Consider the following 14,925-nt stretch of genomic DNA (forward strand, 5'->3'; position numbering starts at 1 on the left):
GATCTTGAGCCCCTCCTGTGCAATGGTGACTTCCTGGCCTGGGAGGAGCTGGGGGCCTGGTGGCAGATGATGGCTCTCAAGCTGGCTCATCCCCTGTTTTCTAACTCTGGTCACACTCGAGCACATGGGAAGTGTAGGAATCGAGGGCTGTGCACTGACTGCAGTGGGTCACTGCAAGGCTTTGTCCCCTCCGCGTCCCTAGCTCATCCTTGTAGTACTGGGAAGCCACACTAGATATCTGGTTGTTATTTGCTTTGTTCTGTTGTGAGACAGGGTCTCCCATAGCCTAGGCTGTTTTGCAAGAACAAACTGCTTTGCAAGATCTAAGTCACATTTCTGGACAGAAGGACCTTTCTGTTGCTGGAAGTGGAGGAGAGTCTTCCTCTGTGTGGAAGCCTGGTAAACAGACAGGTTCTCTTGGAGACAAGAGCTTTGTTCTCATCCACTTGTGCTCACACAGTGGGATGGGCTGTGTTTGTGAGGTGTGTGCGTTTGATGAGGTCCCTCAGACTTATCCCACGTTGCCTGAGGTAATGTCACCTGCCAGTGACATTTCTCTGGTGTGTGCTTTCGAGTTGGCTCTGTTTGCAGGAGTGCTGTCCGAGTTCAGTGTGTGTTCTTACTCGCTCATGTGCGTTCGCAGGGAAAATGTACGCGTGTCAGTACTGTGATGCTGTGTTTGCCCAGTCGATCGAGCTGTCCCGTCATGTGAGGACCCACACCGGTGACAAGCCGTACGTCTGTAGGGACTGTGGAAAGGGCTTCCGGCAAGCCAACGGCCTCTCCATCCACCTGCACACCTTCCACAGTACGTACTGCAGCCGCCATGTCAGGTACCTCAGACCACACTTGGCACTGAGGACGCCTATGCCAGTCATAGCAGACATCACTGCGCTAGAGCTGGGTCCCATTTGGGGCCTTCTCCCTCCAATTATAAAGTCACAGTCCTTTGGTCCCTTACGAAGAATCTCTTCTTAGGATATCACTGTGCTTCCTGCTTCTCTGTCCAGCCAGTCTCCTTGTCTCTTTAGCTCACCTTACAGTGTTTGGCTGGCAGAAGCAAATTATGTTGGAAAGAGAGAATGTCTTCACTGTCATGCTCACAGGACACTGGGACAATTATGCCAATCCCTCCAGCTTCCATTTTCTTTCTTTCTTTCTTTCTTTCTTTTTTTTTTTTTTTTTTTTTTTTTGGTTTTTCGAGACAGGGTTTCTCCGTGTAGCCCTGGCTGGCCTGGAACTCAGAAATCTGCCTGCCTCTGCCTCCCAAGTGCTGGGATTAAAGGCGTGTGCCACCACCGTGCCACCACCGCCTGGCCAGCTTCCATTTTCTACCCTCCCCCTGCATATTCATTCTGTTTTCATCCCTGCTGTTTCTAAAGAGGCAAGCATGGCCGTCCTGAGTTAAATGTTCATTGTGCTGGGCAGTGCTGCCGTGCTCGGACCAAACTCCTCCCTGGCATTTCTCTTCCAAGTGCCCATTATTTCACTGAGTTATTTGGGGCTGCCCCAGCTGCCTGCCTTTCTCACAGAGCCAGTGGAGACACACACACCGTGAAACACTACTGGGTGGCTGGCCTCTGACATTGTCTTCATCCTCCCTTGCTCTAGCCGTATACTCTGGAATTAGCATAAAGTAGCATAAAGTAGTTAACACAGAGAGCTCATGCTCCGAGGGACATGTGAATTTAGACTTGAGTTTTGGTCTTCCCACATACTTTTCTTGAGACCTTAAATAAATGTCTTTGCCCTGCTAAGTCTCCTCTGCCCCTTTCAAACTGGAATAAATAGTAATACCACCACCTTGGCTTGTTGGAAAAGTTAAGTGAAATTCTCTTAATCAGTATTCTATTGCTGTGAAGAGACACCATGACCACAGCAACTCTTACAGAGGAAAACATTAACTTGAGACTGGCTTACAGCTCCGAAGCTTTAGTCCATTATCATGACGGCGGGGAACATGGCAGCATGCAGGCAGATGTGCTGCTAGAGAGAGTTCTCCATCCAGATCTGCAGGCAGCAGACAGAGAGAGACACTGAGCTTGGCTTGAGCATTTGAAACCCCCCAAAGCCCATCCCTCAGTGACACATTTTCCCCAATAAGGCCACACCCACTTCAACAAGGCCACACCCCCTAATCCCTGTTCATTGCCATTCCCTAATGACCAAGCATCCAAATATATGCGTCTAGGAGGCCATTCTAGTCACACCACTACAGAAATAGCATGAAGAAAGCACTAAATTCCTTGCCTGACACAGAAATGCACAGTAAATGCCAGGACTGGTGTTATTGGTGATGAGCACAGCCCTGTTGGGTACCAGATATCATCCTCGGAGCATATGTTTCTTGCATACCAGGTGCCTTGCTCTCATCACCCTGCCTCCACTGTCTTTCTCTTGCCAGTTTCTAGCTGTGGGCACTGTGTTACAGTGTCTACAGCTCTTGTCAGTCACCCAGCAAAGACTTTACCAGAGCTCCTTTGTGTTCAGCATATGAGAGGACTCCTGGGTCGTGTCCTCAAGGAGTTAGCAAGACTGTCTAGAACTCCTGTGACCGTGGACCTCCAGACAAGTAGGGTTTGGCTCTGACCCAGTGCCAATGTCTGATGTCTTCTCAACCTCAGAAAATGGCGTTATTCTACTTTAGTCTTCTTTCCCCAGCAACAGGACTGTCAGAGAAGGGACACTTACTCTTCAGACTTAATCTCTCACACCCTATGTGTACCATTCACTTCAGGCCCCACTTTCACCTGATCACAGCGTTGCCAGTAGAAACTGTATCAAAGTGTCTTAAAAGACTGTGAACCTGGGATTTCCAGGGGAAACTAGCCAGTGATTTTGGAGGCTGCTGCTGGGCAGGATTCCTAAGTAAACAGAGTTACTATACACACAGGTTTATGCTTTGGACCCTTCTTATGGGCAAATGACTTTATTATCAAATATTTTTGCTTTAAGTTACTTTAAGAAGAAACTGATGTTTTCTGTCATCTAGATGGCAAAGGTATCCATCAGTGGTAGTTCTGTTTCCTGAGGTCTCACTGAGGAATTGGCATGTCCATGGGTGAATAGGTGAGACCTCTTCCCAGCCATCCCAATAAGACCCTTGGGTATGATGTTGGCTGCCCTCTAAACCTTGGTTTTTCTAATTAAAGTAAGACTCACACTAGAGCCTCCTCCACTGGGCTGTGAGGAAGCCGACACACATACAGTTCCTGAACACATCTGCCCAATAGTCACCAGGAGTCTGCAAAGGCTTTACTGTTGGGTCTCAAGTGAGGACCAAAGAAATGTCCTCTTGCTGCCAGTGGCAGGAGATACAGTGACACTCCAGAGGGTATGTTTGAAAGGTCTGCAGGGAAATGGAAGACCCAGACATGTCACTGCAGACAGGAGGAACAAGCATTAAACTCCCAGTAAAGTAGAGCAGAGTTCGACATGTGAGACAGGAAGTGAGGGGTGGGGGCGAGCAGTTTGATGCTGTGTAGATGGTGAGTCCAGAGGCTTGGAGGAGCCCTGCCTCCTGGGGCATAGGGAGTAGAGCCAAATTGTTGCCACATTGACTTGGGCCTTGGACTCTGCCCCACAAGAAGTCTGAACAGCCTTCCATCTTGCTGTGTGAGGTGGGGTGTGTCACTGACTGCTGCTGTCTGTTGTCTCCCTCTGTCCCGCCCCCGCCCCCCCCATGCCCTGCCTGGAAGCAGACATAGAAGATCCTTATGATTGCAAGAAATGCAGGATGAGCTTCTCCACACTGCAGGATCACCGGAAGCACATCCACGAGGTGCACTCCAAGGAGTACCACCCCTGCCCCACATGTGGGAAGATCTTCAGCGCCCCCTCCATGCTGGAGCGGCACATGGTGACCCACGTTGGAGGGAAGCCCTTTAGCTGTGGGATCTGCAACAAGGCCTATCAGGTGAGTCTGGCTGTCAGGAGCACGGCCCCCATCCCTGCCTTACTCCCCATTGGCTTTTGTTGCCCGCATGGTGTCCAAGCTTGTCTCTAGGAGGTGACAATTTGACTCTGAGAAAGTATGGACTGAGGGTGCACTTGGTGAATACACGCTTAGCATCCATGAGGCCCTGGTTACATCCCCAGCAGATGGGAAGTGTTAATTGGCAGAAGGTTTCAGCATCATTGTGGTGTGAGTGTTTGTTTTCAGTGCTCACACTCTATGGACAGTTGACTCCATGTGTGAAGAGCCCCCCAGGGGAAGGTGGGGTTTGAACCCAGGGTTGCTCTGCTCATTATGGCATTATGCTTGTTGTTTGCCACTCAGGGAGAGGTGTGGGGTTTACTTTGGAGATCAGTGTATAGTTAAAATGAAAGTAAACCAACAGAAAGGTCCAGAAGTAAACTATACTTGTCAGAAGCTGGTCATAGAGAACAACATTCCTTACTTATGACTGAGGTTAGGCAGAGCAACCACTCATTCAGAAATGGAGGGGCAGCTCTGTGCCAGGCCTCATGTTGTGGTGTGGGTGAGACTGGGTGTGATTCCCAGGAGACCGAGGACTTGTAGAGAGATGCTCCCAGTTCACTTCTAGAGCCGAGCCAGAGAGGGATGCAGCTTCGGGCTCTGCTCCAGCAGGTCACTTTCCTCAGCCCAGGGCTCAGCAGCACCGAGATCCAGCCTACTGAGCAGAACACACACATGCTCCAAAAGGCCAGCCTTGGTCATAGTCTGGCCTTTTGCTACTGTGGCCCTGGGCAAGTCCCTTAACTGCCTGGTGTGGCGGTCTGCCTCACGAGGAAGATCTTTACATCCCTCCTAAGCTTGTGTGAGTGAGGGCTGACTGAAGGGTCTGCTGAGCTCTGCTGGGAGTGCTCTCTCCACTAACTTCAGCCTCCAGTGCTCATCACGATTCTAGATCCATGAGCTTGACTCAGAACTGGTTCTCATTACTGGAACTTTCTAGAGCCTAACATTTGCCAAATGCCTTACAGCAATTGTCTGGGTTGTGGTACCACAATCGGACGCATCACCCAGATGTGTTCGCTGCTCAGAACCATCGGTCGCCCAAGTTCTCATCACTGCAGTGCACCTCCTGTGACAAGACCTTCTCCAACACCATCGAACACAAGAAGCACATCAAAACAGAACACGCAGGTGACGCCGGGGTGCAGTTGAGGGTGGAGGGACTCACTGTCCAGGATCCAGGCACTGTGGTGATTGCCTCTGCTCTTCCCTAGCACGCCAGAGGAGGCCACACCTGTCCATCGGGAGCAGTAGTTTAGTGGCCCCGATTCTCAGGCTCTCAGCACAGAGCAATATAACCTCCAGCTCACCCTCAGGAGACCCAGCCAGCACCTGAAAAGAAAGGGTGTCGGCTTCATGGCAGATGGGCCCAGGTGGGAATCTTAGCTCCAGCACTTAGCAGCTGCATGACCTTGGCAGGTGACATCTCATGTCTGAGTCTGTTTTCTTCTCTTCAGGATGGAAGTTATTAATACCTCCCTTGCAGGTACATTTGGGGATAATCGCAGCAGCTGTCAGTCACAGAGCATTCCTACGTGCAGGGCCCCAGCCAAGCACTCTGTGTATGTTGTCGCCTGAGTCCACACCCCCTTTTGCATCCACACAGTCTGGGCAGCAGTGCTCCTGACCAGTAGGTTACAGCTCTCTCCAGGCACAGGCTCCTCCTAACTCGGCAGATGCTCTGTGGGCTGAGGGTCCTTGCCCTCCTCGGCCCCAGCCCCTTCAGCTGTGGCAGAGCCGCCCTTTTGTCCTCTCCCCCTCACAGATCTGAAGTTCCATGAGTGCAGCCAGTGTAAGGAGCTCTTCCCCACACCAGCTCTGCTGCAGGTTCACGTCAAGTGCCAGCATTCAGGTCAGTGGCCATTCAGTGACCATTCAGGTCAGTGGTCAGCGTGCTCAACAGTTGGGCACAGCTGGACAGCGCAGCCTGCATCCTTTTCCTGGTCTGTCCTCCATTTTATCTGGATGATGGCACATCAGTACCAAGCTTACAGGAGGCCATGAAGACCTTAGGCCTGGCCCTGCACACAGCTAAGCAGCCCTGTGTGGGTGCCAGGACCATCACTGATGCTCTCCTCAAATAGAACTGAGCCTTTTTTTTTTCTTTCTTTTACTTTTTATTGGTTCTTTGTGAATGTCATATTATTCACCCCAATCCCTCTCATCTCCCTGTCCCTTGGTACCTGCCTTTCCTCCCTTGCAACCTCTCCTACAATAGAAAAAAATCTTGTGGCAGCTGTAGTGTATCACAGTGTGTCCCATAGTTTACCCTTTTGTCCACACTTTGTTGTTTGCAAATGTTTGTTGCAATGATTCATTGGTCTGGTACAAGACCTCTGGTACTGAACTCCTCTCACGGCCACTCCTCTCTGATGGCCTGTTGTTGCCTTGTGTCATGGAGATCCTGCAGCTTTGGATCTGCAGGAACAGCCCCTTCATGTGCTCCAGTAGTTCATAGGTGGGATAGATATTGGGATGGGCCAACTCAAAGCCCTGCATATGGGCCTGAGAGGTATCTGAAGCTGTCAGCTTTCCCACACCCATACCACCAGGGGGAGCTCTTCTGGCCAGCTGGGGGTGGGGGAAGGGGGCATGGGAAATGAGTGGCAGGGCCAGCTCTCCCATGCTCATGCTCTCAGGGTGGGCTCACTCACAACTTCCTCACCACGACCAGCTCTGCTGTGCTTTGTGCAGGCCCACTGTCAGAGAACGGCAATTGGCTAGGGATGAGGTCAGCTCTCCCATAATGCCCAGGCAAGGGATAGGGCTAGTTCTGCACAGCCCTCAGACATCAACATGTCCCCAGGCAGCAGCCCAGACCAGGACCATCTGCCTGGCCTTTGATGGTAACTGACCCCTGCTACTTCCGGGCCAGGGACCCAGATGTGCCCTCCCCGCCACCCCACCCCCCACCCCTGTGGCAGCACAGGCCAGGACTCCACCACTGTTGATGTGGCATCACCAGCTGTTCACATCAGGCCGTTCCTCACTACCCTTATGTCTTCAATTCTGTCTGTTCGTAGTGCTCACATCCCTCTGCGTCTCTTTCTCTCCCATTTCTCCACCACTTGCTCTTCTTAGTGGCCCCCTGGGGTCTCTGAGTGTCTGGGGTCATCTCAGGAGTGGTCAGTCTCAGGAGTGCTATGCCTGGCCTGTATAGTATAGCGCTGGGCAGGGATCATCTTTGATGTCGTCTGCCCACCCAGGGGTATCTTAGGTTAGCTCAGTGTTCAGGTCCCCTGGTGGTTGTCTTGGGCTCTCTCCTTGCCTGGGCTCCATGGCTGCAGGCTGGATATTGTTTTGGGTTCACTCCCCCTGTGGACCATGTGGAATGGAACCATTTTTAAGGAACCATAGGAAGGGGAAGTGCTGCCAGTGACGCTGTGCTTTCTCGGCATGGGTGTCTGTAGTATTTATAGTTTCTAAGCATTTATTTAGTCTTAGTTGATACTGATTTTATCATATCACTCAAGTACATGTACAAAAAGGAAAACAGGAAGTACATTAAGGAAAACTTGAGCTTCACAGAGGAGCCTTTAGTCCCTTTCCCGATATAGCACAAGCTGTAGGCTTCCATCGAAGGACAGGAAGCCATTGGTTTGGTATCTTGAACACCTCAGAAAACTGGGCTGCTTTTGGTTCCCAGTCTTGGAATGTAGACAGTGCTTCATTTGCCTTCTCCCTCTTAGACCTCATGATCCCTGGGAGGTGAAAGTGTACCCCATCCTGTCTAGAGATGTTTTCCTAAGCCATAGACTCTGACCTGCAAGCCGTCATGCTCTACAAGCCGACATGCTCTACAGGCCTTTATGTCTGTGCATGCACAGTCGTTGATAATGGCTCCTGATTACAGTCTAGCCTGCAGCCGTCAGGTGCCATTGATCCCGTTTGGAAGTCTTAAGAAGTGCTTCTTTAAAAAAAAAAAAGAAAGAAAAAGAAAGAAAGAAAAGAAAAAAAGTTCTTCTTGAGGCCAAGAACATGGCTCAGTGGTAGGCTGCTTGCCTAGCAAGTTCAGTTCCCAGCATGGAAAACGTGCTTCTTGGTTAGAAGAACTGCAGACCCATCCACAGACTGTCACTGTTGAGTGAACAGTGGGCATCAGCACAGTTGATTCAGACAAAATGCACTGCAGATGGCACAGTGCCCAGAGGCCCTAGCCTGCTCTGTAGCTGCGGCTTCATAGAGGGGGGAAGAGAGTGTGAGCCTCACGTCCCAGGAGCCCTGCCTCTGCCTCCCCTGCTCTGGGCCACCATTCCTCTACAGCCAGTTGATGTCTTCTGCCTCCTCAGGGTCACAGCCATTCCGGTGCTTGTACTGTGCGGCCACCTTCCGCTTCCCTGGAGCCCTGCAGCACCATGTCACCACAGAGCACTTTAAGCAGTCAGAGAGCACCTTCCCCTGTGAGCTGTGTGGTGAGCTCTTCACCTCCCAGGCCCAGCTTGATGGCCACTTGGAGTCTGAGCACCCAAAGGTGACAGGCACTGAGACCCAGGCAGCTGCTGCCTCTCACATGGTTCGGGTGAGTCTGGGCCCATTGGATGCACAGGATTTGAGCACAAGGTTCTGGGGGCTTCGCTAGGGTACTTGGTCCCAGCATCCAGTCCTGCCCTGTGGGGCTCTCCTGACTGTTGAGACTTCGGACAACAGGAAACTCTTTCTGTTAGTGGCCCCGAGGAGGACAGAACCTGGAACAGGAATTTGCCAATGTGGAACACCAGTCTCCTTCCAGCTCACACATCCCCCACCTTCTGAGAAACATAAGGGGTGTCGGGGGTTGTCAGGATGCCCCGGGGAAGGATGGCTATACTTTCTTGGGCAAGGCCAACAGAAAAAAGTGCTTTTTGGACGGAAGAACTGCAGTCCCATTCGCAGGCTGTCCTATTAAGTGAACAGTGGCCGTGAGCACAGGTGATTCAGACAAAATGCACTGCAGATGGCTGGATACAGTACGCATCTGCGCATGCCTGCCTGTGCCTTCACTTAGCTGGTGAAAAGCCTGCCTCTTAATGTGAGAAGGCCAGACTGGAGCCAGCCTGTTCCTTCTGCCTTCTACTTTCTCATCTTCTCCAGAGGTCACAAAAAGGAAAAGAAGCTGGCTTCTGACAGGTGTCAGTTGTTCCTAGGGAGGTTGGGTGGGGTTATTTACCAATGGAGATCTAGCTGTCCAACTGTCATACTCATCAGGTGTAAGGCACGCTGGTCCTGCAGCCTCTGGTGAGCAGGGCAAGTCAGATGAGCAGGATTCCAGGTGAGGCCCCTGCTGCCATCCTACCTAGACCATCTCTGCTTTTGGCTTGTCTAGAAACAGGGCTTCTAGACAAGGTACCTTGTGAGTGAGCGAAGACTCCATCCTTCAAGGGAAGAAAAGCAAAAGGCAGTTTATAGTTGAGTTTACAGCAGTCTACTGTACCAAGTACCTAACTCACCACAGTTAGCCCCACAGCCTGCCACAGAGCTGAGCCTGCATTCCTCCCCAGCGCCCACTCTCCACCCCTGGCTGGTCCTCAGGAGGCAGGAGGCTATGCCTTTCACGTAAGACACGCTGTCTTAAGCACGCCATCAGATGGATCAGCTCAGAGGTACATCAGGAAGCACAGAAGAGCTAAGAAGGCCACTGCTAACAGGGTGTGCAGGTTTTCAGGGGCAACAGTGGCCCAGCGTGTGGAGGAGACAGGAGCCTCCATTTTACCCCAGCCACAGCCATGTGAGGGAAGTGAGTGGGAGAGACCACAGCTGAGCCACATTTGCACCAAGAAGGCTTTCAGCCGCAGAGGGCCCGAGCTCTTGGTAGACCACTGTTCTCTTGGTCCTCTTGCACGGCACTTACTCCGCATCCTTGAGACAGGGGAAGCTACTGTTCACTGGAGTGTAATCATAGAGTCCATGCACCCTGAGGTGGCATACTGAGCAAAATTATAGCAATTTAGTGCACAGAGTTATTTAAATTGTCTGCCTGCCTCTCTTTTGCATCGCTGGTGTATGAAACTTCCCTCTTCCCATTAGGTGTAAGTAATTGCTCTCCTCAGGTGAAAACATAAATATCATCATTACGGCGTGAGATAGGAGCCATGTAAATTCTGGGTAGTTCACTGTGGACACTGCCCAGAGCAGCCTTCCTGTCTTTTCCTTCAGGTGATCCAAGCTCCAGAACCAGCAGCCTCGGCCGAGCAGGTGATCACGTTGGAGGAGACACAGCTTGCTGGTTCACAGGTGTTTGTGACCTTGCCAGATTCACAGACCTCTCAGAACAGCTCCGAACTTGTGGCAGTGACGGTGGAGGATTTGCTGGATGGTACTGTCACGTTGATCTGTGGTGAGGCCAAGTGAGTGGCTTCTTCTTCAGTAGAGGAGTCTGCTGTACCAGCAAGGATGCTCACAGCCTGTCTCTGCTCTAGCTGCTTGGCTAAGCTCCACCCTGGTGCTCTCACTTGGAAAGCAGAGACTTTGTCATTTTCCTAGGATCCACCGTGTCTGAGATCTCCACGCTGACACCAGTACTACCGCCCTTTGTGGCAGAGAACCTCGGTCCTCCAGACTTCAGCCCAGGCCTGGATTTCACCTATCCCAGAAAGTCTGGCTTCTGGAATTAGAGTCTGAGGGAATCAGACTGGAGGGGAGCTGGTGGCCAAGATGGCCAAGGAGATACAGCATCCTGGCTGCCCTCAGGAGCAGGGGAGTTACCTGAGTCTGAGCCAACAGAGGGCCACAGATACCACCAGTGCCTCTGCCAGTGAAGCACCCACCAGCATGGCCGCCTGTCCTCCCCCAGCCGCTGCTCAGGTTCCCCTTGGAGGCTGCAAAACATGTGGCCATGTTAACAGTGCAGGGTCACCATTGGCATCCCTGATCCTCCCTTCTCTGTCTTTCCCAAAACAAAGTTTTGGAGCATTGCCGCTGGGGGGCAGCTTCATGTGAGGCCATCCAGCTGCCTCTGCCTTCCTGGGTGGTCACTGCATTCCTTCTCAGAGCCTCCGGTGCTCCTCAGCCTTCCATGCCCGCTCCTAATCAAGACCTGCTGACTTCCTCTGTACCTTGTGATAGCCTAATGAAGCAGCTCCTGGGGGCAGCCTGTGCCTGCATGTGACAGATTAGAAGCATCTGAGGTGGCCTCTGCTTCTCCCGATGCTGGCCCATATGCCTGGTGCATGGCCTACTCCCTGGGATTACCCTGGCTGCGTGCTTACTGAAGCACCATGCTTCTTTCACGTCTGAGTGTCACAGAGCCTTTTATCTTAGGTTCCTGACATACAGTCTGGTAATTGATGGCTTATGGAATCTCGTTGGAAGTGCAATTAGATGGATGTTGGTTCCTACTGCTTGGAGAGAAGGGCTTGCATCTATCTTGCTTTTCTAGAAGCCCAAAGATAGAAGTGGGTTATCACAGTGTTTGCCCATCAGACCAGGCTCCCTGTGGCCTGGTGTGGCTGACTCCCCACAGAAGGAATGCCCTGATTTGACACTCACCTTTAAGCCACCTGCTCTCAGAGATAAGCCCACATCTTCCTGCCAAGTGCGGCTCACAGGAGCATGTGCAGAGATGAGGGTCAAGTCTGGTCATGGTGGAGGTGCATTGCCACCATCCCTCAGCTGGCTCACAGGAGGACAGGAGGTAGCAGCTTAACCCGCAGCAGTGTTCAAAGGCTGCTGCCCTTTGGCCTCAGTTTGGTACAGGCAGCACTCACTTTCTAAACTGAATTCCAGGGATGGCCAGCCTCCCTCAGCCAGTCCCACCCTCCTCATTGCATATGCAAATTCCTTGGATTTATCAGCTAGGGAATCTTCCCTTTCTAAAAGTAAATGTTTTTTAAAGCAAGTCAGCCTCAGAAATCCAACACTGACCAGAAGATGGTGCTCAAGCATCAAGACTTCCCCTTCCTGGCTTCTCCACTGCAGTCCTAACCTGCTGGCCTTCAGACCCGTGCCAGCTGACCAGGGAGTTCTTGGTCTGAAATGGTGTGGGGTTCCTCAGGCCATCCGCATCAAATAGCCTGCTAAGAGTCCTCTAGAGGCCTCTCCTCTAGAGGCACATGTGTCCAGGCTTCTAACAGGGACAGTACCTCACAAGCTGTGGGGGACTTAGGAACTGTAGTGAGTGGCACCAAAAAAGTCTCTTCCTGGTGAAAGGCAAATCTCGCAGAGGTCCTGAGAGAGAAAGTCAATTTTTAAATATGAAGAACTGTAAGTTAGAAACTTGAATGTCAGGCCTTTCCAGCCTGAGAAACCCAGTCTGTTTTCCTGGGTCCCGAGCGGTGTGCAGGCACTTGCTTCCTTCAGTCACCAGACCATAGTTGGCTGCAGAGAGCCTTAGGGCAGGTAAGCTTGCTGCTGCCCATCCTTGGATGCTCAGCTCTGGAATCCACACTGCTGGAGACACAGCACTGCTGGAGACACAGCACTGCTGGGTCTGGAATATGGGAATTCCTGTCCTCAGCAAGTTCTGTGCTGCTGGCTAGTGACCTCTGCCCCAGCTGCCTGACTGTTTTACAGTGTCTCTAACGAAGATGAAAGTCTCCACCAGCTGCCCCAGACACCTGCCTCATGGGCCTCCGTAGTCCACACTGCGTTTGCAATAGAATTGTGGCTTCATTTGCTTCTTCATCATGAATGCTGCTTGCCTAGCCCTTGGGCATCAGCTAGAGGAGTCTCCAGGTCCCTTGGAATTTGTGTATTTGAGCAGTGAGAGTCCTCCCTAAGGCTCCTGATCCAGCCACCAAAGGGGAAGGCAGGTGCCAAGCTGGACTATGGTTGGCCCACCACTTGTGTCTGGACAGCAAGCCGGTGACAAAGCTGGACTCTTCTGTCTTCTAATCTGTGTGTTGGAAAAGCTTTGAGTTCAGTCAGTACCCATGCCCGTGATGTAAGTTCTGGGCCTGTGTGTTGTACTGGCCATTCTAAGGAAGCCTCTGGGCCATGCTGACCACAGGAGATACTTCAGCCTTGTCCCTAGGGCCTGAGCACTGATGGTTAGGGCTGAGAAGAGGCAGACAGATGCCAAATAAGGGGGAAAGATCTCTGTAGTCCTGGGGATGGGAGGGTGTGCCTTTCAATTTCTTGTGCCTGAGAACCTGTACTGACAAAGATAGAGACGTTAACGGCCCCACTTAGAGTGGGCAGGTCCATGTCAGAAACAGGAGTGTTTCTTTTGGAACTAGAAAGTTGAACAATGGTAGAGATGACATTGGTTTGCTCCAGTCAGCTCTCCCACCGCAGCTTCATTCTTCTGGGTCCTGTATGTCCCACAGATACTTGGAAGACATTGGGAGTAAGAGACTTGGGCCGAGGGGGTCAGAGGCTGGTTCATGGTGTTTGTTGCTGTGGAAACCTTGGGGGCATTGAGGACTTGCGCTAAAAGCTCAGAAACTCAAACTTACTCCAGTCTAACTGGGCCCACAAAGAGGAGGAGAATGGTAAGTTCTTTGGGGACTGTGTTGTTGAGGAAATCATTCCTTGAGCAATTTTACAGTGCTTCCAAATTGTGAAGCTGGCCGCGGTTTCCCTGAGCAAGGCTGCTGGTGTGTGTTTCCACTCATGGCCAGGACAGCCATCCCCGTGAGATGTGTAAACTAGATTGCAAACTAGAACTGCTCGGCATGCACTGTGGAGAGAAATAAAGTCTGTGCTTTGGAAGCAACTATGGTTTGTTTGTTTCAGGAGACTGGTGATATTGAACCTGTAAGTCTTCCTTCCAAAGGGGCAGTGTGGGTCACATTTCAGAGCACTCTGTCGACCTGAGTTGTCCTTCAGTGTCCTGCCTGGGGCCCTGGGGTACACCTGCTCAGCTCCTTCCTGAGCCGTCAGCAGTCAGAAGGGAGATGGTGAATACTCTCAGGGCTAGGGAACAACTTCAAGTCCTCATGTAGTCAAAGCACTGCAGAAGGTTTACACACAGGCCAGGTTCCTGTGTTCTCTGATAGAAGGACATCCCGCCCTTCTCCTTGTCTCCCCCTTCCTGAATCCCTTGACACCCCTTATGACACCCACCACTTTTCATTTATGTCCTGAACATCAGCGGCCCTTAAAGCACCAAATGTACAGCAGATAACTAAAAAAGCAGAGTCAAAGATGGCACATTGCTGGCAGCTGACAAGGAAGAAGAGATGCTAGGAGGACCATAGTTCAGGGGAGGCCTGTTGTAGTCGCAGGCTGAGCCCCAAGGCTCAGAAGGTAGGACCTGGGGAGTCTCTGTGCTCGCTTCTGAAACAGTCTTCGGAACAAACATGGATGTATCTAGAACCTACTGACACCCGTCTGTCCATGAGCGGTTTCTCAGAGGCTGGAGCATTCCAGATCTCGTCGGGGTCTTGAGTGTCTTGCGCTCCGTGACATCTAACTGAAGCATGTCCTTGGGCCCTGGTGGAAGGGGAATACAGAGAGAGCTGGCCTGGGATGGTTTGAGTAGAGGTAGAAATTGGGCTGAAGGATCCCTGGTGAGCCAACCGTCTTCTGCATGGATGAGGGTAGCTGGCTGAGAGAGGCAGAGCAACACAAACGGAAGGGAGGAAGGGGGAGCTCTCCCACCCCTTACTGAGAAAGTCACCTTGGACAAGCTTTCCTAAGAGTGATGTGAAAAGTTATTAACATTTTTAAGTACCTGACAGTGCAGAGGCTTCCTAAATGGTTGCTGTTAATGTTTATGATAGGTTCAGGGGGCCCAGGAGATGAGTCAGGACCGAGATTAGAGATTAGAGAGGAGCAAGGCCGAGAACAGAGCCTCTAAGCTGCCCTGCCGTGAGCCCACGGCCAAAGTAAAGGCATGCGAGCAGGTCTAGTGAGCATGGCTGTGCTCCTCCATCTTCCGTCTCACGGTCACTGTCTCGCTCTGGAAGCCTATGATCGTGGATGTGTTTGGGTGGAAAGGGAACAGCAGCCTAGTGTGATGACACGAGCCTTAGAATCCCAGCCTTCTTGAGCGAGAAACAGGTAGATTGTAAGTTCGAAGTCAGCCT

The 14,925-nt window shown here is 51.7% G+C and overlaps 1 protein-coding gene across 7 annotated transcripts in view; it reads left to right on the forward strand.

The window, feature by feature from the left end:
- Window positions 1-13,610, forward strand: part of Zbtb40 (zinc finger and BTB domain containing 40) — a 69,535-nt gene extending 55,925 nt beyond the window's left edge. For 2 of the 7 annotated variants that reach the window (XM_076933940.1, XM_076933941.1), the window contains exons 14-20: window positions 644-808; window positions 3,699-3,916; window positions 4,948-5,110; window positions 5,745-5,831; window positions 8,269-8,498; window positions 10,112-10,302; window positions 10,439-13,610. In XM_076933940.1, coding sequence (XP_076790055.1) covers window positions 644-808; window positions 3,699-3,916; window positions 4,948-5,110; window positions 5,745-5,831; window positions 8,269-8,498; window positions 10,112-10,302; window positions 10,439-10,454 — 1,070 coding nt within the window. In that variant the 3' untranslated portion in view covers window positions 10,455-13,610. Of the gene's footprint in view, window positions 1-643; window positions 809-3,698; window positions 3,917-4,947; window positions 5,610-5,744; window positions 5,832-8,268; window positions 8,499-10,111 lie in introns of those variants that run through there. The other 5 variants (XM_034502752.2, XR_013110382.1, XM_076933942.1 and 2 more) reach the window with 5 other exon arrangements.
- Window positions 13,611-14,925: the final 1,315 nt, after the last annotated feature.

Source organism: Arvicanthis niloticus, chromosome 5 (assembly GCF_011762505.2).
Source record: "Arvicanthis niloticus isolate mArvNil1 chromosome 5, mArvNil1.pat.X, whole genome shotgun sequence".
Lineage (NCBI taxonomy): Eukaryota > Metazoa > Chordata > Mammalia > Rodentia > Muridae > Arvicanthis > Arvicanthis niloticus.